The sequence below is a fragment of the Coloeus monedula genome (genome assembly GCF_965178545.1).
Source record: "Coloeus monedula genome assembly, chromosome: 10".
In the NCBI taxonomy this organism is placed as follows: domain Eukaryota; kingdom Metazoa; phylum Chordata; class Aves; order Passeriformes; family Corvidae; genus Coloeus; species Coloeus monedula.
Window position 1 is genome coordinate 9,010,929 of NC_138790.1, and position 26,158 is coordinate 9,037,086.

General features: G+C 42.3%; 1 protein-coding gene across 1 annotated transcript; it reads right to left on the bottom strand.

The window, feature by feature from the left end:
* WDFY1 (WD repeat and FYVE domain containing 1) lies at window positions 1-23,654 on the bottom strand. Its single transcript, XM_082287690.1, has 12 exons — window positions 23,486-23,654; window positions 17,374-17,441; window positions 16,571-16,644; window positions 15,337-15,391; window positions 13,874-14,024; window positions 11,105-11,217; window positions 8,638-8,764; window positions 6,967-7,072; window positions 5,560-5,661; window positions 4,669-4,799; window positions 3,574-3,682; window positions 1-2,857 (listed from the first exon to the last, which is right to left on the bottom strand). Exons 1-12 carry the CDS (start codon window positions 23,620-23,622, stop codon window positions 2,798-2,800), a joined length of 1,233 nt encoding a protein of 410 aa, XP_082143816.1. The 5' UTR covers window positions 23,623-23,654; the 3' UTR covers window positions 1-2,797.
* Window positions 23,655-26,158: the final 2,504 nt, after the last annotated feature.

Genomic DNA, 26,158 nt, shown 5'->3' on the forward strand with positions numbered 1-26,158 from the left:
TGAATATCAAGAAATATTTTATTGTACATGTAATCAAAGTTTAAAAAACAGACAAGAAGGAGAGAAGGACAGATTTTTCTAGGTTGTCTTAACTATGCAGGGTACAGAACTACAACTAGGAAAGAATTAGCACATATTAGTACCCTTTGCTCCCCTTCCCTGCTGCAATGGAAGAGGTTACACAAGTGAGATCTGTAATGCTTTCAATCAAGGCTTCTCAGTAACTGCACACTTGAGCTGACATAGTTGAAGTATGTTCAGTTTCATGAGAGAGCACGTGCCTTCAAAATAGTTGTTTATAAACAAAACTACTCTCTCTTTAGTGGTTTGTAAGCATTACTCATTCAACAGCAAGAGTATACTTAAAAGACTAATGATTTAGTGGCCATATTTGTCATTATATCTGAACCGACACTATCTTTAAGTATATCAGTTATAGAAAATAGATTCCTTAGGCAGTAGAGAATATATTATCTAGTGGCAAAAACATAATGTAAAGAAGCAGAGGAAGTATTCACAGGGAAGGGAGGGGGGAGCTGTGTGCTGAGCAGGGGTATATTGAGTAATCAGAACTAAAAATGCTGAGTTCTGGAGTGCTAATTGCAAAGGAGTTACACATCAGCATCATGGGAATAGGATTCAGAATGTCTGGGTTGAAAAATATGGTACTCATTGCACATCTACATCAATCTCCAAGCTTAACTCACACCCTAGATCCTCCTAACCTATTACAGTGGGATATTAAACAGTTCTAGCACTGTATCGCATGTTCTGCCTTACATGCTGCAAGGAGGAAGGCTTCTGTTCTCTTCCAGAACCAGATAGGAAGAAGTCTGAAAGTGAATGAAGAGCATTATCAGAGCTTATTGACCCCTGCAACACTTTCCTTCCTAGTTTAGAACAGCGAAGGCCTTCAGAGCATAAAGCTGCAACTGCTTTTCCAGTGCAAGCTGATTTTCTCTCAATGGCTTAGAAATATGCCTTCCCAAAAAACCTAAGCTATACAACATGTAGCCAGAGTTGAATCAAATCAGTGTGACAAGTGCTAAATCCTGGATTGAAGGCAAGACAAGTTCTGGGATCCTCACGAGAGATGGATTTGTTTATTCTTCAGTGGCCCAATAAGGCTTGCAAATTAAAAGACTTCACAAAACATCCAGAGAAGGCCCATGGAAAAGCAGACAAAGTAACACTAACTATCATATTCTGGATTCTAATGCCCTTTGGAGACTACCAGATTTTTGGCTTAAAGTGCAATGAATCATGATGTATTAATGATCTTAATCTATTTCAGTCTACAGCATGGTCCAGTGCAGATTATTAGTGTCAAATTACACACCTAGGACTTGAATTCACTAACACTCATAGCACCACTTGATTGTTGCTGTAAGTAAAGACAGTCTAACCCTCAACTCTTCTGCCAGAAAGAGCGTATTACCTTTGATAATTGTGTAACACCACCTATTCCAGGCCAGCTGACCTACCCTTTTTTGTCCTCACATACATTGCATCTGTTTTCAGATAAATCTGAACAGCTCCAAGCTTAAACTCTGTGACATATCACCTTAGCTTCCAAAGTTACAAAATAAATTCTCTTTACAGCATTCAGATGTGGGAGATTCACTCAACTGACAAACCAGTTTACTGACAGTATCTCTCACTAGTTATTTCCTTTATGCGCCAACTGCACAGTCATAAAAGCCTCCCAGCTCTTCTTCATACTTCTCAGCTTTGAAACAGGAAAGGATCAATATAGATATCTCAGAATTAACAGACCTAGGTGCAGGGAAGAAAGCAACTCTTCTGTACCTCAGTAATTATTGCTCAGTATTTATCTGTTTTAAGCAATATCAAGACAGTATTTGAATTTATGCTGTACTTTAGCAGACAGGTTCCCTAACATTAAAGAACATGAGCCTTTCCACAGAAGAAAATCTCTATAATTTAACTGGCCATTTTTTCTCAACTGTTACTTGTAACAAGGCAGATTTGTTTAGGTTCCCATTCCAACAACATTATAGTTGTCAAAGTACATGGCTCATACCTGTGGCCAGTCTTTAGAGCAGGTGGGCTGCACATTTTCATAACTACAGAAGTTTATCAGCTATGCTAAAACACTACATAAAAAACCCAGGATTGTTTGCAGATTCACCAGCTACCTACACAGAACAGCTGTTCCACAAAAGTGATTTCACTAACGACTGAACTTGAAGACAAACACTACAAGAAAGCCAACAAAGGATCTTGTGTGATCAAAGGTTCTCTTACTATCTCATTTGAAAGAAGCTACCTTCCACTTTGAACTATCTCCTCCTTTCAAAGGAATAACCAACACACCTTTTTGAGGCAATTTAGACAGTGACTGCTCAAAACCATTTCAACAGAACTGCTTTTTGGAAGTTATTTTACTATTTGCACAAATTGAATTTACTACACTCATTTTACTCTGGTAATGCTTTAGCTACAAGGTATCTGTACAAGATATATCAGCAGAGATAGCACATTGTTAACACTACATATGTAAACTGAGAGACAATAGGTCCTTCCATCCAGGTGTCATATTGCAGATAAACCATTGATGTCAGTCTGAGAGGCTGCGGAACCGCACTTCAGCACCACGGAGATTCCCGGGGAGCCCAACAGAAAAGCTGTGCTCTACAAGGGTGACTGTCCATCCTGGAACAGCAGCAGGAGGAGAATCAAGCAACCAGTGTTTGCAGTAATATTCTTGAGGAGGATTCCATTCATTCGGTGCATATTGCTGTACATAAGGTGCATAAACCTGCCACAGAGGAGATCAGCGGGAAGAGAAGCCAGTGGCAAGGCTGCAACCAACTACTGGTGTCATGTCCCAGATCTGGAAGAGAATATTGTGGAGAATTACACAGCTTTAGTGTCAGACTCACAGGTCTTTCTGCAAGAGGCATAAAAGCAAACATAAAGACATCCCTGGACACAAGGTAACAATTCCTTTTTAACTTATGCTTGAGGAAAATTTCATAAAGAGTTATACCAGCCTTACAAACCAAAAGCCAAATTTGGGGCTCAAGAGTCTTCTTGCACTTCTGTAGAGGTCTGTTTTAAGAAGTGCTATGCAGTTTGTCACAAACATGCTTACAGCAACACAAGGACAGGCTGGCACAGTCTCAGCTCTGGCACGCATGGTGAATGTAGAGCTCAAGCACAGAAAGATTCCATATCAGTCTGAGCTCCATGTCATTGTCTCACAACAAGGGCTTTCAGTGGCCATGCTCCTAGCCATGGAGCTCAGAGCAAAGGAACCTGTACATTTCCTCAGGTCTGTGTCTTTAACGCTGATGGCAGATTCTCCTGCTGCCCATGCCTGCTGTGTTTGTTCAGAGACACAACAGTAACAGATCCAACAGCTGCACTCCATACAGTGGAGTTACAAGTCATTTCCTCATGCAGCTGCTGAAGAACAGCCTAGCAAATACAATTCCTTCTTCCCACAATAGATAGCTTGTAGCAGTAGTTGTCAGAAAGAAAAAAAATTTACAAAAATGAATTCTTATTAAATATCTCTAAGAAATACAGAAAAATATGCAGGAATACCTTCACAATCCGGTCGCTCCCACAAGTCACCATTAGCCCTCTGGAGATGTCCATGGACATGTGTGAAATATTGTGTTTTCCTTCATGAAAGGTTGCCAAGGAAGTACGGCTGCACAAGAACAATTGAAATGAAAGCCAGCCATGAGATGAAGTTCCATGGCATCATTACAGTAGTGCAAAATAAACTTAAAAGAAAATTAAGTTGCTCAAGTACTAATAGATCAATTCCAAGAGCTGCAGTGCCATATTAAAGGGGACAGAATTAAATTAGTAAGTCATGCTAAGGCACTGCTTGTGGAGTTACACAGGTGTGACATTTCCTGGCCTTCTGCAGCCTGTTAATAATACTGTAGCAGAAGTGGGACACTGCATTAGCAAATACTTCTGCTCCTGGTTAACAAAGTCAAGCTCAGCTACATTTTTCCCCTGCTGGCTGCAGAAACCAACTAGGGCACCACATCTCACTTTTCAAAAAAACCCAACCCCAAGCAAACAAAAGGCCTCAACAATGAAAAACCCAACAACACAATAAAAAACCCCAAGCCCCCCCCCCCCCCCCCCCCCATTTTCACATCTGATTACTCTGTTCATATCCAGAGAAAAGGGGGTCCTTCATTTCTAAGACAAGTTTAATGAGACAGCAAATGATGTTTAACCCCAGTTGCTTGCAGGGGGAAAATCATGTTGAGCTCTGAAGAATATTCCCAAAGAAATAGTTTTTAGAAAGTGTACATGAACTAATGCATATACATTCTGGCAGCTGAAATGCATTGTCTGGCACCCACTTAGCAATGTTAAGTGCAATCAATAGCTTTTAACTAAACTGAAATGTTGAGACAAATATATTTCAAGTTTAGATCTGGGCTCTTGGAAAAGAACTAAAAAGGATAAAAAGTTGTAATTCCACATCTGATCCAAATGCACTTGCAGAGCCAGATGGGGGATCTCTGCCATCAGAGTGCTTTCAGTCCCCAAGGCCTATTAGCAGAGAGTCAGCTCAGTGTGTTTTGTAGCATTGTGTGTGGATGTGGAGCAAGCCCAAGGGTTTCTGCACACCAGCAGTGTTAGTACAGTTTATTACTCCTTAATACTCACTCTTCATCCTTGATTGACTCAAAACAAGAATCACAGACACGGACCTGGAACTCAAATCCCATGATTGGGTAACTCGACCGTTTGGTACTGCACTTGCCACACACTGCTTGTCCACATTTTCTACAATGATGCTTCATGGAGCAAGAAGAAAACAAACAAGTAAGTCACTATACTATGTCACTTGAGCACCGTACCAAGGGTCCACCAAACAACAATACAACAAAACTTCTGTTTTGCAACCTGTTAGAAAGCAACCTGTTAGGAAATGCTCTGTTACTTCAACCAAAGACCGTCTCTGAAGTTCTGAACAGCTGTTTGGGTCATTAATGGATTTATCTCCATATTCTCGGCATACATTATCTTCTCCAGCAAGCTCCTTCTGGGAGAAGGGGAAAAAGAGGGTTGAACAAGCAACCCAGTTAAAAACAGTCTAAGGAAGCCAGAAACAGATGAATGTCTTGGTGCCTGTCCAGTCCCTTCTTAAAGAAAACTACCTGGAAAGCTTTCACATTCTGGTACAGTAAGAACAGGGCCATTACTGCTTCCCTGGAGTGAGCATCAATATGCTCAGTTATGGGGCACTGTTTGCCATTTTACACAACACTTGAGGATTAGCTGCCCATGGTTCCAAAGCATGGAAACATTCAGAGAAATCCAAAAGAGCACTCCTAGCCCAGCCTGCTTCAACCTGTGACAGAAGTTTGATGCAACACTTTCATAGAATTTGGAAATGTCTTAGCAGTGCCTAGAAGCTGTAACTTCTCAATATACCCTCACTTCAAAGCAGCAAAAATACCAAGAGTTGAAAAGATCTACCAGCCTTAGTGGTTTTCTGTTTGCATTTTGCTCAAATGCTGAAGTACAGCTAAGCACTGAAAGCAGGCATCTCACCTGTCTCAACCCTATCGTCTTTGTGTCCCACATTTGCTTTATATTCCAGAAGAAAGGTTGTTCACACTTCTGACAGGAATCACTTTCTAGCCATTGAGGAGCCTACAAAAGAGCAGGAGATGCAAGCAATCAGAATTGTTTTCCCCTCATACAACAATCAAGGAAGTTTATTTTAAGAACCCAAAGTAAAATTCTACTTGGAAAGATGCCCTGGCTCAGTTCTGGACATTTCAACAGTAAATTGCCTAGAACATAGTACATAGTAAGTTCAACACAAAAACCCCAAACCCCAGAATACAGTTATTAGTTATCTACACACCTCCTACACTTTTTAAGCCTACAATAACATGTTATGTTACTGCCTTAATAAGAAAACTCATTCAAACATCTAAGTTACTAAACCTGCTGCAGGCATTCAAAGACTGCTGCTCTGGTTTGCCTGGATAGATTTTAAGGACCAGTGTAGTCCAAATTGTAGAAACTATGAGGCAGTAATCCCCTCTAAGAAAGGGGGTGTCCAGAAATAAATTCTGTGAGTAACTATCTTTTCTACTTTCATGGGATTGCAGTTGAAATAATTAGGAACTCATCTGCATTTTCCATCCTGCCCACACCTTCATTAAGCAACCCTTTGCCCACCCACCCACTTTTCCTGCCATAAATGGACCAGGCCAAATGAAAATAGAGCCTTTGCACATTTCAGCTGTAAAAGAGACACGATATTTTTAGTACATAGACTTGAATTTGAACATGTATATTCTATACAACTTTATACATCTCATGAGGAAGTCTCCCCGAGACTTGACAGGAGGAAAGCTGGAACAATGAAGCATTTTTTCTTTTCAATTCACTTACACTGCTGACAGTAAGAAAACAAGAGCATTCTGAGTTGCACCACTATGGATATGAACTGATGCAGGAAAAAAGTGTATAGCGGGGTCAATTGCTGTGTACTGCGATCTTTTAAAAAAAATGTTGCCTGGGGACTGAACCTCTGCCTTCTGAACTGCATCTCAAAACCTGCCTCTCACTTCTTTACCTGCTTTGCCACAAGTTGAGAACTTATTTCAAGACTATTGAAGCATAGTCCGCTAGTTTCTTTACTGCAAGAGTGTGACTGCTTTAGATTGTTCCAGCAGCTTTAGATTGTTCCAGTGAACCTGCTGTCTCTTTGAGAAAAAACTCTAAGCAGTCCCAAGATGTCTCGCACTTTTCCTGTTCTGGGAACCCATTTACAACAATGCAGCATGGACAGCCACTAGAACAGAACAGGTTTCAATAATATCATCCAGCCTTAAAGTGTCAGAGAACATGAGGAAAGCAGCCTGCAGAACTGGCTAAGGAAAGTAACATTAGTCTCTGAAAAAGGGAAAAAAAAAAAATCTTTGACCTAGGACATGAACTTACCTCTTCTCGGCTGATATCCATGTTCCAAACAGCAATTCCCCCATCAGCTGAACAAGACACCAGCTGCCGTGTCAGCTGGATGTAGCAGATAGCCTGCACCTTGTCACTGTGAACAAAGCACACACTATTTACCCACAGGTATTTAAACAAAGCTTGGTTTCCCAGCAAACCCTGATTTATCCTTGTAAATAAAGCTAGTGAGGAAGCCCAAAACTGATTTCCAGTTTGCTAAGTCCACTAAGTAGAGCTCTGAGGATGAGTGAACAGATGCTGTCACCTGAGCGCTACCCTAGCATCAGGATGTTGCTGAGAGTGTTCTTACAGGCCTGACCAGAATACCAGAGGTACAGTTCCATGTCAACATTTGCTGGCAGTAAGCCCTGACGGTGAACTGAGTGTCAGCTGGCTCAGAGTGTGTGTGCAAATACTCTTCTGCATTGGCAAGGAGAGCCACTTACCAAAACAGAGACAAGTGGAAAAATAAAGAGAAATATTTGTTTGAAGATGCAGCTAAGAAGCAGGTTCCACTGTTGCTAACAAATCACAGTAAGTCAGTGTGTAGCTGCCAAGCAAAGTATAGATTCACCAGTAAAACAATTTAATCCTAAAGAAAGTAATGGCAAAACAAAAGTCTACCCTAAGAAAGTAAACAAAGAATCTGAATAGTATCACACTGCTTTGCAACATCTAAATTGAATTTTAAAAGTCATTCTGCTTCTCAGAAGAACTTACTTTACTTTCCCATTCAGTACGAAGAGAAACTGTTACAAGTCTTCACCAGGACACATGAGGCAGCAGCAATAGCAGTATAAAGTCCTCCAGTCACTGACTTCAGGTTTTTTTTGTTAACTAGGCCTCTATTATTAATTCTTTAGCCATAAAACTAAATCCTCAAGATTTAACAAGAGTTCTAGGGCTAAGGCTATCAGTCTTGATCAAAGGTGGATGGAGGCATCTATGGAATTAGACAAGAGGAGAATACACTATACAAATATCTTTAAACATAAAAAATATCTCTACTACCACTGCATTTCTAAGTAGAATATATCTTCAGTGGTGAACTGCCCATCAGACTGAATTAGAGCCCTACATTTAAAAATGACAGCTAGCATTGTGTCTCTAAAAATTAAGAGTTGATTAATACAGGCAACTACCTCAACTGCAGAAGAGGGGAGACATAATACTTTCTGAAGTTGAGAGACTATCCCTGTAATTTAGCCAGTTTATCACCTTGCTGACAGAAAGAGAGAACAGGAACATATTGAAGCTTATTTTATATGGGTACATGAACATGCTTATACATAAAGGTTTTAGCCCTCCTCTCACAGGTAACTCAGTGCAGTATTTACAATACAGACACATGCAATTTTTACATAAAGGCCAAACCAGATGATTTAAGGGTTTTATCCACCTCTTTCTCTAAACTACTTCTGTGTTACTTCTAAACCATGGTAATAAGAATATATTAAACATGAACAAGAAAAAAGATTCATCAGTAAGGCTTTCCTAGTACTGATTATCCTTCTTCCCGCTCAAAGTCCTCAGGGTTCTGAAAAGAGTAACTTTATCCATTATTCAAAATGACCGAAATATCTTGCCACACTATTTAGTGTTCCTGGGACTGTGTGTTCATTACAGGACATGTATGAAAAATAAGACTCCATTACATACTGATGTCCCTGGAGCAGCAGCGTTCGCCCCTTCCTTCCACCAATATCCCACATGATAATGCTGTGGTCAGAGGCACCTGAGAAGAGCAGCCGTTGAACAGGATCCCACCACAGGGAAGTAATACTCCCTAGGAAAGAACATTCTGCAGTTAGATGTTAAGGGACTGGCTCCCCAACACAGTGATGCCCTCCTGGAGCATTAAAGTGAAACCTGAGGTACTGCCTTACTCCAGTAACATATTGAAAGCCTTAAGGCAAAGGAAGCACCCAACAGCAAGGTGCAGTCCTGACAGAGAGGCAAGGAGTACTGGACAGTAGAACAGAATGTCCCTAAGAAGACAGATATAGCGTAAGCCAGAAAGTCTGAGTTCTGCCCCTTGTATTTAGGTAGGTGATTTTAAGAGTTACCAGGCTGCTATGTGAGCTTTGGAAGATGGAAGTACTAACACTTGCCAAGCAGAAACCATTATCTACAACACAATGAGATGCTTGGTCAGTGGTTGTGGGACAGCTCACAGTGCTCTCAGGTAAAGCCACTGTCACATAACCATTTACAACCTTAAAATAGCTGGACTAAGAAACGAAGGGACAGTTTCACTGCTGTTAGCAAATCTGCCACTACTCACTAAATTACAAAACTAGATTTCAGAAGGCCCAGTGCAGCTGTGAATTAGTGGATAAAAAGAAATGAGTCATCTAACAGTAGCAGCCTTATACTAAACCCATATGCATGGTAATGTAGCCAGGAGACTAAAGGAGTAATTTTGTTACTCATGCCACCTATAGTTGTGAAGTTGGGACATTTTGTTCCCTTGCAGAGATCCTTAACTTTAAAGAATCCTTCCATTGCTCAGTTGTCATCAAAAGCCTTGTTAGTCTGAAACTGAGATGATGAATGATAATTAGAACCCAAATCAGTCCTTTCCAGTGCTCTGGAGCAAGACGGCTTTTTGCCTCCTTTAAGGCTACACTATTTTCAGACTGACCCATTTGGGAATAGCATGTGCACCAAAAAGGCACTAACTTTGAGTATTATCTCAGCATTACACAGAGCAGGCTGTTATATATGGTGAATTCTGGAAGCTGAGAACAAACTCTGAAACCATTTAAACTGCAAAGCAAACACTGCTTGCTTATGAAGTCACATTTACCAAGAGCTAGAAAGCAAACAAGATGAAATCAGACTTTTGAAGTCTGTCAAACACAGCTGCACTCAAAAAAGAACTAGATGCCATTTAAGTTTAGAGTTTCTGTATCTTGAGAATATTACAGAAATACTATGGAAGAAAAAAGGTTACACATAATCTGATTTGCTTTAAAAAAAAAAAAGGAAAAAAGACGAAATAACTAGGATTATACCAGTTGAAGAAAAACCTGCTTCTGCCCCTGAAATCCTCTTTTATGCTAGCTCAATTCTTGTTTTAAGGATCACAGTCCCCATATGGAAATATATGAGCCGAAGTTGGTGGCTTTGTGGACAGCACTGCTGAAGCTGGTGCTTGGAAGCCCATCACAACTCAAGAGATACAACACACACTATAAGAAAGTGCCACACAGACATACTGCTTTTAGACTAACAGTAACATTTACCAAGGGAGCTGCATTTGAACACAGACCAGTGCAAAAGTATAGAGAGGCAAAGGAGTCTCTAGGGCCAAGAGAATGATTTTGCTCTAAACTGAAACAATCTGAAATTCTCCTTGAAAGCAGAAGAGACATTTATCACTTGAAAATCTCAACTTGCCTCCTGCATTCAAAACCAGCTGTATCATTTTACAGTCATCTGTAGATCAGGAGTCTACACAGCTTTAACAAAGTCTACTCTATACTTACAGCTGTTATACAAAGCAGCCTTTTCCAGTGGGTCAGAGACTCATGACCCAGTAGTTCCATCTCTACCCACATGCAAACTGTCAGCTGATTTGAAAGTGACCACATGGGAAAAGACATTGTCTTGTTTATTTTTCTCAGCATGCTATTAAGTTACCCATTATTCTGTGATTTGCTTCTTCCCTTACTCATTACAGCAGATGGTGGCTCCATATCATGTTATGGACCACCTGATTCGTCATTTGATATAAGGACTTCAGCTGTACTATATAGGATGAGACATATGCCTTAGACTAGGCAGCTTCTCCAATGTTAAAGAGACTAAAGCTTTTAAAGGTGGCCATCTAGTGGGTAACTTGTGTTTAACTGAATGCATATGTTTACCTTTATTTTTCATCTATAATAAAAATACCTGTAGGCATTTATAAGGCTAAGATTTCCCCTCAGCAAGAATGTGTTTGTTCTTTAACAGGAAGTCATGTACAGCTTTGAACAGCTTATGATAACCACTACCCTGAACTGGTTTTTCATCCAATATCTACTCTTGAGAGGCAGATATGCAACTGACCATCTCACCCCAACTTACAAAGAGGGACCATATCTGGGACAAGTGGATTTAGGACAAGGAGTTACTTTACCTTCATGCCCTTTGAGAGTTGTGATAACTGAGCAGGTATTCTGCTCAAGCTTCAGAAGAGTAATCTGTCCAGAATAATCACCAACAAATGCGTGCTGAGTTTCATGATCATATCTGAACACCAGTCAAGGAGAAGCTTCATTTGATCAAAGAGTATTTTACATGAGTGAAACAGTCAGCCATAGCATCTAAAAAAATTGGAAAAGAACATTTTAATATGCCAGATAAATATTTACATAATTAATTCTAAAGTGGTTAGAGGGTGTAATAAACCTTTTTCATTCCTTCCTTCCCATCACTCTTCCCTACATGTGCAAGTAAAACTGTATAGAAATTAAGTGATGAGAGTTTTAGAAAGCCAGCAGAGGAAGCCAGGAGATAATCCATGCCTTAGTTTAAGGCAAGCCAAGTAGCTTTAGGCCATTTCTAGCAGATACTCACAGAAAACACTCATGCTCGTCTACAAGATGCCAAAACTCATCAGGCTACTTGTTGCAGTGCAGAGCTCTCTACAACCATTACGAGCACCTCACTGGACACTGGGTGGCATTCAGTCTTACCTACTATCTCCTCCAATAAACCCTTAGTTTTCTAGCATGTTAGCAGTTGATATCCCCAGGAGAGGAAAACCAAGACACAAGGATGCTGTCCTTCACAGCCAGTTCACCTTACAGTGGAAGTACACACACAGTGTTCTATCTAGCTACTGCCAAGGTAAGACTGTCTCATTTCTTGTCCTGTTCTCTGGACTTCCCAGTTTACAGGTCCTTGAGTGTGGTATTGAAAACTGAACTGTATTTCAGAAAGGATTCTGTCAGTTAACACTGAGACAAAAGCCACACCACATTCTAACATAAGATCCATTAACAGGGTGGCATATTGGGCAAAAGCATTACACCTCATAACAGTTCTGATAGTCAAATTTTGCCACGATGTAACTATGAACTCCAGAAACCAAAGCATAGCAAGCCAATGGAACTAGATAATTTGCTGCTTTTAGAAGACTTCTGCTATTCAGAATATAAGCAAGAGCTATGAAAGACCCATGCAGCTGACACCACAAAACCCAAGAGCTGTGTATAAACTTAGGTGTCCTCCTGGAACCACATAAAAACAAAAGCAGCAGCTAGAAAAGTAGTCTCTGGTATCCAACAGAAAACGCTAACTTTAAAAAGACAGCCTACCAAAAAGCGCACCAGCCTAAGTGAAAATGTAGAGCCTTTGCCATCTGATGACATTCCGAAATCTCTTAAGCCTTCAGGATCTTGAGATAAACAATTTGCTTTCAACAAGTCCTCTAAGTCCCTGAATATGTGATCCTTTCTTCATCTTGGAAGTTCAGACTTGCCTTATCCCCACTAATTCAGTAAAGAATAGGCACTCTGATGTGTTTTTTAGAAGCTTACACATAGGATCATTAAGAAACAACTTCTAAGGGACCTCCTGATTAGGGAGGCCAAGCACCTAGTGCAGGCTGGTTCTTCCAAACACAAGTCCAAAGGCCGATCAATTACAATGGATTTTCAAATGTCATGTTCTTCAGTGGAAATTTATTTTTATATTGATATAAAAGGTCATATTCTTTTCTCCATTTTAATAATAAACTGTGCCATTATTTGCAATAGCATTAGCTATAGAACCCACTAAATTCAGTGAGGCTCAGACTGTTCACCAGACTGTGCTGTGAGCTGGTCTCCAACACACACACCAGCTTTAACCTATTCTGTGCTGCACTCAGCTGAGGTGAGCTGCACATGGAATGTCTTAGGGGACGCAACTCCCCTGGACTCTAAAAAAGAGCAGCAGTACAACAGTACAAACCTGACAATTCTTCAGTCAGTAAGGCAGGGTCTGCACAGATGGGAGACCTCAGAAGGCCAGACATGCAGCTGGCAACTGAGCTTTCCTCCCAGCTTCTTACCAGGACACAGGTGTACAGCCACTCTGGAGAGCTCTTCATGTTTTCAAGAGATGTAGTTGACTTGTTTCAGCTTTTGAATCTTGTATTTCTAAAACATTACTGCCATTAAACCTCATACAGCAACCAGTACACCTTCAATTACTGTCCAGCCACATCTAAATTGCCACCATTAACAAGTGCTAAAAAAAAGTTTTAGAATTTCAAGTATTTAACTTGCTTTCAAAAGCTTTGATAAGTGAACTACCTTTCAAGTTACTGGCTTTGTAAGTCTTTTACATAGGGTAAAGAATGCCCTGAAGTACTTACAGCTGAACAGACAACCAGAGTGCCTAAGCTGAAAATGCTGCAGTTAAATGCAGCTTGCAGAAAGCAAATTGCACACAAACAAATTACTACTGGTGGTGAATAATGTTTCAATGTACCCTTGTAGCTCAAAGATAGAAAAGATTAACTTGAGCAAAAATAGAAAAATTAAAGCAGTTCAAAGGGTTTTCATGATGTTTTATGCTCTAGAAGGACTCAAATGCACACTGACATCTGTTGAACAAAGTGACTTGCCCAGTAAGTCTACAGGCCAGGCTATAGATACAGTCACTGCCACGAGATGCTATGGACAAACACCTCAAAATTAGCAACTAGTACAGATTGGGATTTCTGCAGCACAAGGTCTCTTCTGCTATCTAATAACCACTAATAGAAATAAAAGTATTAAAATAACAAGAATAAGGGTTAGCAGACTTGCAAGAGATGTCACTGTAGTTTTTATACATGAAAAGTTGGGAACAAATTGAGGTAAAGGAACAAAGTACTCTTCCAGCTTCAGGGTAGCAACCATTTTTCAAAGGATACTGCAGACATGAAGCCCAAGAGGTGAAGTAATGTCTCCCCAGCATGCTCCCACTCCTGGTGCACATCCAGCTGATACACTTGTCATGACCTGTGCTGATAAGCCACTCTGATGCCAGGCAGAAAGTAATAGCAGACACTCGATTCTGGTGAGCTGCAATAAGAAAAAGATTCTGGCACTTTTTCCCCAAAAATCCAAGTGCTGTGTACTTCCATTCTAATTCAGACAGACAGAGGTTGAAAATGATATCTAGGCAATGCCCCAGGGAGATCCTTTTACCATTATATTATACTTGCATCTAGGCTGAATGAAAAGGTTCCCATAGCTCTGTTTAGGATTTGCCTTCTGAATAGCTCAAGTGAACCAAATCCATCAGTCAGCTGATGTAAGCTTTTCTCCCGAAGAGAGAGAAGCTGAGTTCAGCCCAGACACCCAAGGTTAAGGAATACACAAACCCTCAACTTCCTCTAGTTAGCCCAGGACTTCTGGGGAGTAATGCAACACATCTAAAAACTTGAATTGCTTTACTAAATGCATCTTTTCCTACCCCAGAGAGCTATGCTCACATTCATACGTTTAAGCACCTGAAGGGATATCTAGTCCATGGCATTCAAACTGCTTCCTGTGACAGCAACCAAATCCTGCCCAGCTTTGTTGAGAATGCTGCCCCTAAGCAAGAAGTTACACGTCCTTTAGAAAGAAGCCTCCCCTGCCCCCCAAGATGCAAGTACTTCCCTTGACTGAATTGTCAAATCATCTCCCTCAGGATAAAGGGAGGTTTTGTTGCTTTAAGAACAAGGTCTTTTTCTCCCAAGCAAGAACATTGCTTCTATCGGTGTCAGGGAGTCACAAGACAAACTGCACTTTGTTTTGCTACATAATCTGCAGTCTTTAAGAGCTTCCTTCAGGCCTTTCACATTAATATTCCAATTTTAACCAACAATTGAGTTTTGTATTTCTTTAAAGGATGTGTAGACAAATGCTGAAATTAGCATCTCTGTAAATATTAGAATAATCCCACAATCCCTGTTTCCCACATAATGGAAAAATAAGCTCTTTTTCATCCCTGTTGCTCTCCTAAGATGACAGAGAAAGGAAGGACTCTTACCTTGAGCTAGAAGCAACCAAGTCCATTGATTACAAAAAGTAAGGACAGAAATTGCAAATACCAAAATGCACCTTTAGAAAGCTCTTACACCAACACTCACACAGCACTACTTCAGCTGAAGAGCAAAATCTGAGCTCACTAGTTCTGGCTCATTAAACTTGCAGGCTAATGATGTAGTGAACTTAATGATAATGACTACAATTTAGCAGTTATCCCCAACTAAGCAACAACTATAAGGTCAGTCAGAGTTAAAGCATATCTGGTCTTGATTAATCTGTGACTGTGTCCAGTTTCCCAAGCATTTTAGATGCCTTTCCTTCACACAAATGTTAGTGTAGATAGTGGTTAACAGTTTACCTGGATAGGTCTTCACAAAGTTCATCTTATTAAAGTCCTCAGAAATATGAAACTCCTAAAAGCAAAGTGAAATTGTTAGAAGATACCACAGTGGCACAAGCAACATTGATACCCAAAAAAGAGCAGCAACCTCACAGACCAATATTTGCATAGCAGCAGTATATCTCACAAAAAACCAAGCACCTTCTGAGGCTGGAGCAAAGCACACTGAAATACCAACTGTAAATTAAAGTTTTAAGTGACTGAATTTTCAGCAGGGAACATTCTTTCAGAATTGAGTTTGCTGAAGGGAGATTATAGGAAGAGATAAGATCTCATCTGTCCCCAGCAGGAGCAAACAAAACTATCTTGTAGTATTTAGGATTTGCATGTTTGCGACTTCACAATGGACAGGTTTATGTGAGAGTGTTTTCTATGTGATCCATTAGACTTAATGAAATTTTTGAAGTCTCAACTTAAAATTTCCAGTAGTTATCACTAGAATTCTATGCAGTTCTTTGTAGGCTATTCATAGCAGTTATCCGTAGAATATGACTATGACACTCATGTACCCTGGCTCCTTATTATTTTGACCTTATCTTCACAGAGAAAGGAAACCATTAAAGCATCTGAGAGTCATAGGATTCCCCTCCTTTACCAAGGGGGGAAGAATAAAACCTAATTTCTCTTCTGCCAAGTGTATGCTCTCCAAGACAGGGACAGCAATTACAGCAAGAGTATAGAAAGAGAGAAGAAAGAATTCCCAGCAAGAAAAGAGATGAACCCAGCCTCTTATAACTTCAGAGCTAGTGTTGAAATTTCTACATCATAAAAAGATCTGCAGCAAGCAAATCCAGAGATGTGTGCACGGCAGGATACAGACAGATCCATACTCCTGGCCAGGAGCAAACCAACTGCAGTTCACAACCCCTGTCAGAGCACCACCATGGCACTCTGCCCAGCTTACTGTACTCCCCTCAAAACAACTCCTTGGCAAAGCGTAACTGTTTGGGCCCACTGCTGCACTAATGACTCAAGGGCTTCTTGAGGCTACCTGGCTCACACCTAGTCAGAAGAACCTTTGCTTTGCAGTCCTCTCATGTACATCTCAGCTGAACTGCTAAGAAGCTCAGCCATTTAGCAGTAGCTGCATTCCAAAATGAATGGAAAGAAAACAGACTATCGGCTGCCAGCAACACACGGACAATCAGAGCAATTCTAACCTACATTTGGAAGAAAAGTCACAACAACTTACCATGACAGCTCCATTATCCTGGCCAACAAATATCCGTCTGCTGTCATGATGATAAGCCATGGCAGAACATGGTGCTGTCAAAAAAAGCAAGTACATTACAGTTACTTAAATGAAGGTATTAGGATACACATGACTTTAATAAGAGTAAATTCTTTCACTCAGGACAAAAGCTGTTCAAGTAACATGATAGAAACTAGTCTGCATAGCTAACATCCCTTGGAAAGACAATTCAATTCCCACATATGAAGCTGAGGACAGGAACATGACTACTGTAACTCAGATATACCAACAGGAACCATATGCAAACACGATTTCCTTCCACAAGGCACAGCTCAGCAAGAGGAATTTTACACAGGCTGAAAGGTGAGCTAACAGTAACAGCTGGTTACACTTAAGAACTTGAGCTCACTACAATTATCTCAAAGGGAGCCCTGAAAGATAAAAATACACACCTTGGAAAGCAGAGAGTATTCTTATGTCTGAACTTTCACTTAGTGATTAGAAAAGCTCACTTAATTGGCAGACAAATTATTTGCCATCATTTGAGGCACCTCCTGCTGCAGATCCACAATGATTTACCTGGTAAAGGATGTGGTTCTGACAGAACACTGCCACAGATCTCACCCACTATGCAGCTAGTTTCAAATCAAAGTCTGAGCTAGATGCTGCAAAGCTCCCAAAATCAAGACCATTGAGGGAATCCAGCCCTTGAGGAAATGAGAAGGAGGTATTCCCACACACAGCACAGGTACAAAACCCACACTATGCCTGGCCACCACTTACCATCTCTATATTGTACTTACATGCCATAGTGTGATAGATGCTGGGCCAGTATTGCCCACTGTCTCTCTTCAGCCATACTCGGATTGTTCTGTGTCATGGGAAGAGCAGGGAGAAGCCAGCTGTAAGTGCACCAGCCCTTGCATCTGAACCACTTCATCACTTATGTATCAGCTCCATTCCCCTAAGTTTTTGTGCTACTCAAATATAATAGTGGAATGACATACCAGAAATAACAGTACTCAAATACTACTCTAACATAACAAGAATATTAGCACTAAGAATAGTCACCCTTGGATTTGGAGAAGTTTTCTTCAAAACTATTTATACAATGAGTTTCAGTAAGTATGAAATGGAAATACTATTTCAGCTAACTTCAGAAACTGTTACAAATTGCATCCCTTTACTTCCTTCTTGGCTCTGGCTGATATAAGTCAAATTCAAATTGCAGAAATGTTCTGTCTTTGGAAGAGCAAACCACAGTTTGTTTATAGCTTGCTTGTTTATGGCAGATTATGTGTCTGATACATTTCATAAAAAAAAAAAAAAAAGAATTGCAAATAATTTCATTATGGAAGTCCAAACTTTTTAATTTTAATAGCATCTCTGTGTAACTCACCCTTCAGCAAGCCAGATACTGAATATTAATAACAGAAGCACCTCATCCTCTAGACCAGCACATTACTGACATCTCCATCCCCAAATATTAAGAATCCATAGAGGACAACATATCTAACTCAGTATTATTTCCTCTAAGCCATGCCTCTAATCCCTCATGCAGGAATGCAAAGGGCAAGCAACATTAATTGCTGTTAGTTTCCACTGCTTCTCTGCCCTAAATATGATTAGGATTGATGAGCCAGTTAAATGGAAAGTGAAAAGCTGACAAGGTAAGTTGGACAGCATGTTCAGATTCTTTATAAAAATGGCTTTAGTTTGCGACCTTCCAGAATAATCTCTTGGAAGGAAGGGATAAATGGTCTTGAGAACATTTAGCATTATACTACTCTGATGACTGTCAAATCCTGGGAGGGGGGATATAAGAGTATCAGTAAGGAAGTGGAAAACTACTGTCAATTAAAAACATTGCTACAACAGACACATTGAAGGGGTTCTACATCAAGAAATTAAGAGCACACATGTAGACAGTATTAAGGTTTATTTAAGTCCTCTTGAAATTTCCTCTCCAAACAATTGTTTGCCTTTTTGTTACTGTTTAAATCCAACTTCCTCATTCCTAAATGATCTGTAAATATACGTACCTGGAAACACTGTCAAGAGGCTTCATTGAGATGTGCTGTTCTATTTACTGTTAGCTAATAGAAGTTCTGGTGTTCAGAATTTTCTAGAAAAATACTAGGGGACTGATTTGCTAATCGTGTAAGATCGACAGTAAGGAGTTTAACTAAAAGAGCACAGGAGGGGGCTGGTGTCTTGCACCAGAACTAGAACTTTTCAGAACTTTTACTTTTGAAGATACAACAGTAGCATTCTAATTTTGCAATCCATTTAAGGGCTTTTCTTTAACAGACCATCCAAAATAAAGCAGACAATGCCCACCCTTAATGTACTACTTTTAGAAAACTTGAAATCACTACAGCTGAGCATACACTGCCCCAAAACAATGACTTTCAGCTTTTAAATCAAGTTACTTTTTCACCAGTTTAGGGGCATGTGTACATTAGTGTAGTCCACTAAATATTTTACATTAAGCCTGTCTCTTAAAAGGTATCACTTCCCCTTTACAATAATCAACAGCCTGCCTTATGCCCATAAGTCAACACTTCAGAAGAGCAGTTGCTATTTCTTGGTAACACGGAATATGGGGAAAACAATGTTTCTAAGTCATTCTGATGATGCCAATGCCACTAATAGCACAGGTTAGCACCTATGGACTTCTATCAGCTTTTTAACTTGCTTTTTAAAGCAGATCCATCATATTCAAACTGTTCTGAACATCTCAGATGGTACCTTCCACCCTCACTTATTTGACTCTTTCACTTCAAGCCAAAGTCATGTAATTATTTTTTATTTTAAAAAATTACATGATAACAAGTTATCATGATGATCAAGACCATGCATTGCTGATTTTTCAAAAGCAGACTTAGCTTCCTCTCAGTATTGTGGTTAATTATACTAAACTAAAGGAAGCAAAGATTTGGTTTTTTAAAGAAATTATTTAATGGGAATATAATTTCTGCATTAATTATCAACAATACAGTTCCTCAGTGAAGTCAAGAGCCTAAGCAAATAGCTGCAAGAGTTAGCAAAATTAACTTCTGAAAGCTTCTTATTTTGGTTTAAGTAAGATTTAGACTCTGCTCACCTCATGTTTGCAAAGATAAGCTGTCAGACAGCTTTATATCTAATTATATAAAGCTCTGACTGAGCAAAATTTGAAGAGATCGTTTCACAGTAGTCAGCAAGTGATCTGTGCCAAAGTGCCACTTCTCCTTGATTCTCTCTCCTACAGACCTGTTTTTGTGATGCATCTCCTTATGTTAGGACAAACTAATTCGTGAAATACTAGTTCCTAAAGAACTAGAGAAGTCCTCCAGTAATGCTGCTCCCACAATCTCCTTCTACCACTAAACTGTCCTAGAGTCTTTAGCACTTTCCTCAAAACTTGGTGTTTATTTGATGGAGAATCCTGTGCTCAGTACCTGAGAAGAGCTGGCTACTGCTCACTTCTCCTTAAGCATTCCCTCCTAAGGGTCTAGAAAGACACAGGGTTGTTTGACAGCAGTCTCAGTAAGAAGATAAAAATGCTGAAACTCTTTAAGGAGCACCCAGAGATAGATACAGACTTTTAAAATTTTAGACTCGGATCTCTGAGAGTGGCAGGAGGAAGCAAAACTTTTTAAAAAAAGATTAAAAATTACCTCCAAACTTAACATTCAGTATTGAGCCAGAAGCTGCTTTCAGCTGGGCAGCATGCACATTTATAGAAGAGCAATTCAAAAGGGTTTTTGCATAAAGAAAGACACTCAAAAGCCATCTTCAAGCAACATTGACCATGGCCTTACCAATTTCTAAGAGTTTTTATTGTTCTCAATCACTGTTTCATTTAGAGAGTGAGTAAGCACCCAACAGAGCTGGAGAAAAAAATTGGGGTTTGAGAGCAGAGATAATGCTGTGTTCCAACAGTGTTTGTGCTCCTGCTACAAAGCTGCCCTCTGAAAGCCAACAACACAGGTTTCAGGGACGGAGAAGTGATGAAAGACCAGCAGGCAAATCCCAATCTGTTACAATACCAGCATTGCTGCAGGTTACTACACAGCTACACCAGCCCTGTTCCCAGCAGTGCATCTTCCTAACTCCTTCAAACCACCACCAACTGCTTTCCTACCCAAAATCAATCACCGACAGCTGTTTTCCTAGCAAGAACAGAACACTGTCTCTTTCTGGTAGTTAAACTAAATAAAAAATATTTATACTGTTAATGACCTTGTTCCCAAAACAGCATTAGGAATCTGGTTTAATCACAGTGCAATGGAAGCTCAAGGACACAGCTGATAGTTTTTATCAAATTTCTGCTAAAACTAAAACATGTTTTGACGAATATTTAAGTTTCATAAGCAAAAACCAACAAAAGCTAATACTGTACTTTAAGCAGCTACTGATGGTCACCAAACACCAGCACTGAAATGTGCCAGTGATTCCAGAGCTCCTGTTAGCATGTAGTAAATACATTACTTTCATCTTGCATTTAGGGTCTTGTATACAGCTTATCATCCCTCAGCACTCCCAGCTGCAGCTGGGAAACACTCATCTTGGCGTAGCTATTTGTCTGCTGAGGGACACACTGCAACAATTCCCAACATTGTCCTCGAGCCAGGGTCAGACAAGATGCCAACAGGAACACAGAGTTAATCATCCTTTCTAGATAAGTTCTGAGAAAGCTTCACAGATGGCAAGTGTCCTGCTGAAAAATCCAATTGGGAAAATTAACTCTTTGTCTCCTGCAGGTACTCTTGCTTCGTTCTTCATCTTGAAAACTCTAAAAGAAAATCCTAGAATTTTGTTGGCATTAACACATCTACTATGAAATTTTTTGTATCCTCTGAAAAAATAAAACCATTACTTTTCATTCTAGGAAATATAATTTAAAATAGAACTACAACAAGTAGTTCTAACAAGAGAATAATCTACAACATTCTCAAAGAATGTTTTTGCACCAATGTTTTCCTCACTACCCAACTTGTAAACACATTCCTTTGACTGGTTATTATGAAATACTTGACAGCCTTAGCTGCATTAAGATGTAATAAAAAATACTTTAGCCCTGCTCTTAGTGCACACAGCAGCTCTTTTGCTCCTTGTACTCTACTCTGTACTTAGCTGCCAGTAGCATAATCAGCTACACAGTATTAACACCTACACCCCACTTGTAGTGAACAAACAGGGGAGCACTGTTTGACAACATGTTAAACTGCAGGTGAAAGCTTTGATGTACTGTAGGAGGTATCCCAGATTAGAGGTAATACAGTGCAACGGTTTCTGAAAGTTTAAAGATTAAAGTAATTTCTCACAGTAAGGCAGGTGACACAAATTCAGCCACAAGTCCACAGACTCACTTGGAAATTACACACACCAAAGGTGGGTGGTGGCCTCTGTACTCCTTGCACAGGTCTGTATCTGACATCGAAACTTGCCCAGATAAAGATGCAGCTCCATCCTTGCCTCTTATCAGCAGTCTAAGCATGCAGACTGTTTAACCTTTGGCATTAGACCTTGAGTTTAAAAGCTGGCACTGTCTGCCACAGGCAAGCCTCTGCAAGCCTGTACCACGAAACTCTGTGCAGGGTAAGCTCTGATATGGACTCTCAAAATTTACTATTTCCTCTTCTCTCCTTCAGGAAGCCCACCAAAGCAAACTGAACACAAGCACAAAGAATCACACCTAAGTGTGGAATAAAAAGGAAGCTGCCCAGTCCCATCCAAAAGCTGTTGTCCAACATGTACTGCACGAAGCCATCTCCATGGGAAGGGATGATACGAACCAACTAGACAGCTGATATGTTTGCACTTTTTGACCTAAAAATAAATGCCAGAAAACCCAGTTCAGGTAACACCCAGTTCAGCACTCATACCCTCCTGTTTCTCACAAGGTCAAGCTTTTCAAACAAAAATTCATGCAAATTTAATATTAAAAGTTTTATAGTATAATAGTAAAATTATCCCTGCATCAAGCTACACCTCAAAGAATGCACTTTCATACTTTTACCATCCTCCTTCCAAACCATGCCCCAGTTTCTTAAGAAGCGTCTCCTACCCCTCTTCACATTTAAGAGTCACTTTCCACATAGCATGGGTGAAATTCCATCTCTCGCTATACACTGCAGACCCCTCACCACTCTCCTGGCCACAACCCTCTGTGCTATCTGCTTCCTCATTTCCACTTTCCTATCATCTGAGTAACTGCTTAATGACATTAGCAGCTCTTGTGGCAGACGCTTCACATGCTATGCGAGCCAGTGACGAGGATCAGGATCAGACTCTGAAGACACGTTCCTTTCGAAGCAGAAAGCACCGTGCTCAGCAGCTCATCACCCGCTCTCACCTCAAGTCTGCCACCTCACTCCCTGAGCGGCTTCAGCCAGAGGGAAGCAGGTCTGAGACCTGCACACCGAGCCATCAGAATGGGCTCGTTCCGACTGGAGCAGCTCGGGAAGCTCCAGCTCTCCCGACGGGCAGGGGAAGCAGTAACACACTGCAAGTGTTTCAGCCAGCAGAGCGGAAGGCCGAGGGAAACATATTCCCTCACTCCTTGTTCTGCTCATAACCTCTGCAAAACCCATTTACACATAATACAAGCTGTGCTTTCCCAGCTGCTCCGCAGGACAGCGCCCATGGAGCACAGCAGCTTCTCCCCGCCGGTGGGAAAGTGTCAGCCCCGCGTCCCGCACGGGCGGGCCGAGCCAGTCCTCCCTCACAGCTGATGGCATCTTCCTCCCTCCGGAACCGCGGCTCCGCGGATTTCCTTACGGCTGCAGGCACGGAGTCCCTGGCGCCTCCCGGCAAAGGGACAACGCACACACGGATTTCCCTCAACAGCCCCCGCTGCCCCGGCTCCCGCCCCAGCCCCAGCCCCGCGGCCCAGCCCTGCCCGGCGGGGAACGGGCGCTGGGTCACCTGTCCTCGCCGGCCGTGATGACGCCGTCCTCTTTGGGGATGAGGAGCGCGGCACTCACGGCGTCCTGGTGGCCCTCGACCTTGCTGAGCAGGACGGGCCGGCGGCTCTGCGGCCGCGAGTGAATCTCGGCAGCCATGGCCCGTAACGCTGCGTGTAGCGGCGCCGCCCCGCCGCGCCGAGGTGTCCCGAGTAGCGGCGCAGCCCCACCGCGCGCCGATGTCGTCACGGGCATGGGCGGGCCGCCGCCAGCCGTATTCGCTGGAATAGAACGGCCGCGAGGCCGTATTTCATAGAAGAGCGGAGAAATCCATCTGGCGGTGGGGGGCTCCGGCCGCCTACCCGGGGTGGGACGTGTCCCCTCCGCTGTCCCTGGGCTCAACCACGGGTTTCTGTGGCGTGGGCCGGGGGGCTGGCTGTGCTCCCCGTGCGTTCTGTCCAGGAAAAGTCGTTGCCGTGACCCTGGCTCAAGGAGCCCAGCTCGCTGCCCATCCCCGCTGGCATGGGGCCACCACAAGGCAGCAAAGGAAAGGCTGTTCCCCCTGCACTAACTAACGGAGGGATAGGGGCTGAGGAAGGATGTGTAGTCACAGGAAATACATTAGCTCCTTTCTGTCTGTTAAAGCAGCTGTAATCCTTCATTTTATAAGTTCTTAAGCAGCTGGAGTGTGCTGTTATTTTCTCTGTGAACACTGCATGGGAATGTTGGCCACGTAGTTGGGTAACCAACAGCGGCATTCCTCCCCTCGGTGCTCGGGTTTTGGTCTTATATCTGAACACCAGCGTTTGGATATAGCCAACACACACTGTGCTTAACTGAAAACTCTAACTGGGAACTGGGTGAAGCTATTTGTGCTCTGGATGTCCCAGACGGAGCTGAGCTCCAAGAGGAGCTGCAGACAAACCTCCTGGAGCAGGGGGCTGGGGATTGTACCATTTGATAAGCTGTCACAGACCATGTCACACACCTGCAGCCAGGGAGGGTGAATGAGGCTTCCCCAGGATCCTGGGGGAGGGCAGCAGACAGCAATTATCTTTCCCGTGAGCTGTCCCAAGAGAGGAATTTTGTAGCTCAGAAAGCCAGTAAGGGAGATTGGCTATGCAGCAAAGAAAACAGACATAGGAAGAATGGGTCCATCTTGAAGCTTTAAAGATACATGTGGTTAAATACACTTTGTTTTGCCTCAGTTTTTCCTTGCTTCCTTATTTTTCCTCTGTATTTCCAGAGTGACTTGGTCACTGAGGACAAGAATATTACTTCAGGTCTGACCTAACAAATCATCATAGTCAAGACAACAGGCAATGACCACTTAAGCAAAATACCTGGCACAGCTGGATCTAAAATTCTTCAGACATGATATTTCAGGCCTTGACCCCGTTTGCTGTGTAAGGTTTCACTGTGTTTGCAAATAGCAATGCAGTGCTTGGCCCAAGACATACCTATAGTCAGAATGATAATTTGTGATCCAAGCAGACACCAAAAAGCACCTTGTTGCCCAATGCTCTGGTTATTATTCAGACTTGTACACACCTATTCCTCTGCTTTTTAAGCCTGACCTGCTTAGCTCCTGCCAGTTGTCAGAGTGAGTCTGGCTCTCTGCCCAAGGAGGGGAAGACAGTGTTCTCCCCATACAGAGGCTTCGCAGCAGGGATTCTGAACGAACGTGCAGCTCTAGGATGGCATATCCACAGGGAAACGTTTTCAAGAACTACTATCCAAAAACTTTATTTGATGACTAGTGGTTATGAGCTTTTTTTAAACCTTCCTTTCTTATCACATGACACATTCCCTCTGGCCTCATCGCCTGCTACTCATCACCCTGCTGACTTTGGCCAGAGACGCGTGGTGGTATTTCGGCTTGGAGGTACATCCTTCTACCCGCTCCTTCGTCTCCTGGCTGGGGACGCCCGTCCCTCAGGCTGCGGGGGTGTGCCGATGCCCGGTGTTTTCCTGCTCCCGCACCGGGGCCCCGTCGCGCCCCGGCTGAGGGACCGGCACCGGGCTGCGCCGTGCGCTCAGGGCCGCCAGGGGGCGCTGCGGCCGCGCCCGCGGCTGAGGGACGGATCCGCCGGACACTGGGACAGAGGGATGTGGGGACAGCAAGAGATGGGGACAGGGGGATATGGAGACAGGAGGATGTGGGGAAAGGGGTGCAGGGGAAATGGGGATGGGGACAGGAAGATATGGGGCAGGGGGAGAGGGGAAGAGACACAAAAAGATACAGGGAGATGGGGACAGGAACAGCACGGTATGGGCATACGGGGAAGATGGGGGCGGGGAGATAGGGACAGCAGGAGATGGGGAGACGGTGAAGGGGGACAGCGGGATGTGGCGAGAGGGGGACAGCAAGATATGGAGCAGGGGGAGAGAGGGAGAGAGGGAGAAGAAGATATGGGGAGATGGGGACAGGGGGGTAGGAGGCTATGGGGACAGGGGGATATGGGGACAGGAGGGCATGGAGAACCTCCTGCTGAATCACTGCCTTGTGCAGAGGCCAGCTGGGCAGGAAAGTTACCCGTTCAGCCCCCTCTGCTTGACCCTAGTGCTTAGAGGACACTGGTAAGAGCTACCAACAGAAAAAAACGCCAAAAGTCAGAATAAAACTGTTCAAATGCCATCATTTTGCCTCAGAATGGATTTAGAGGGGTTTGGGGGGATTTTCTTTGATTGCGTT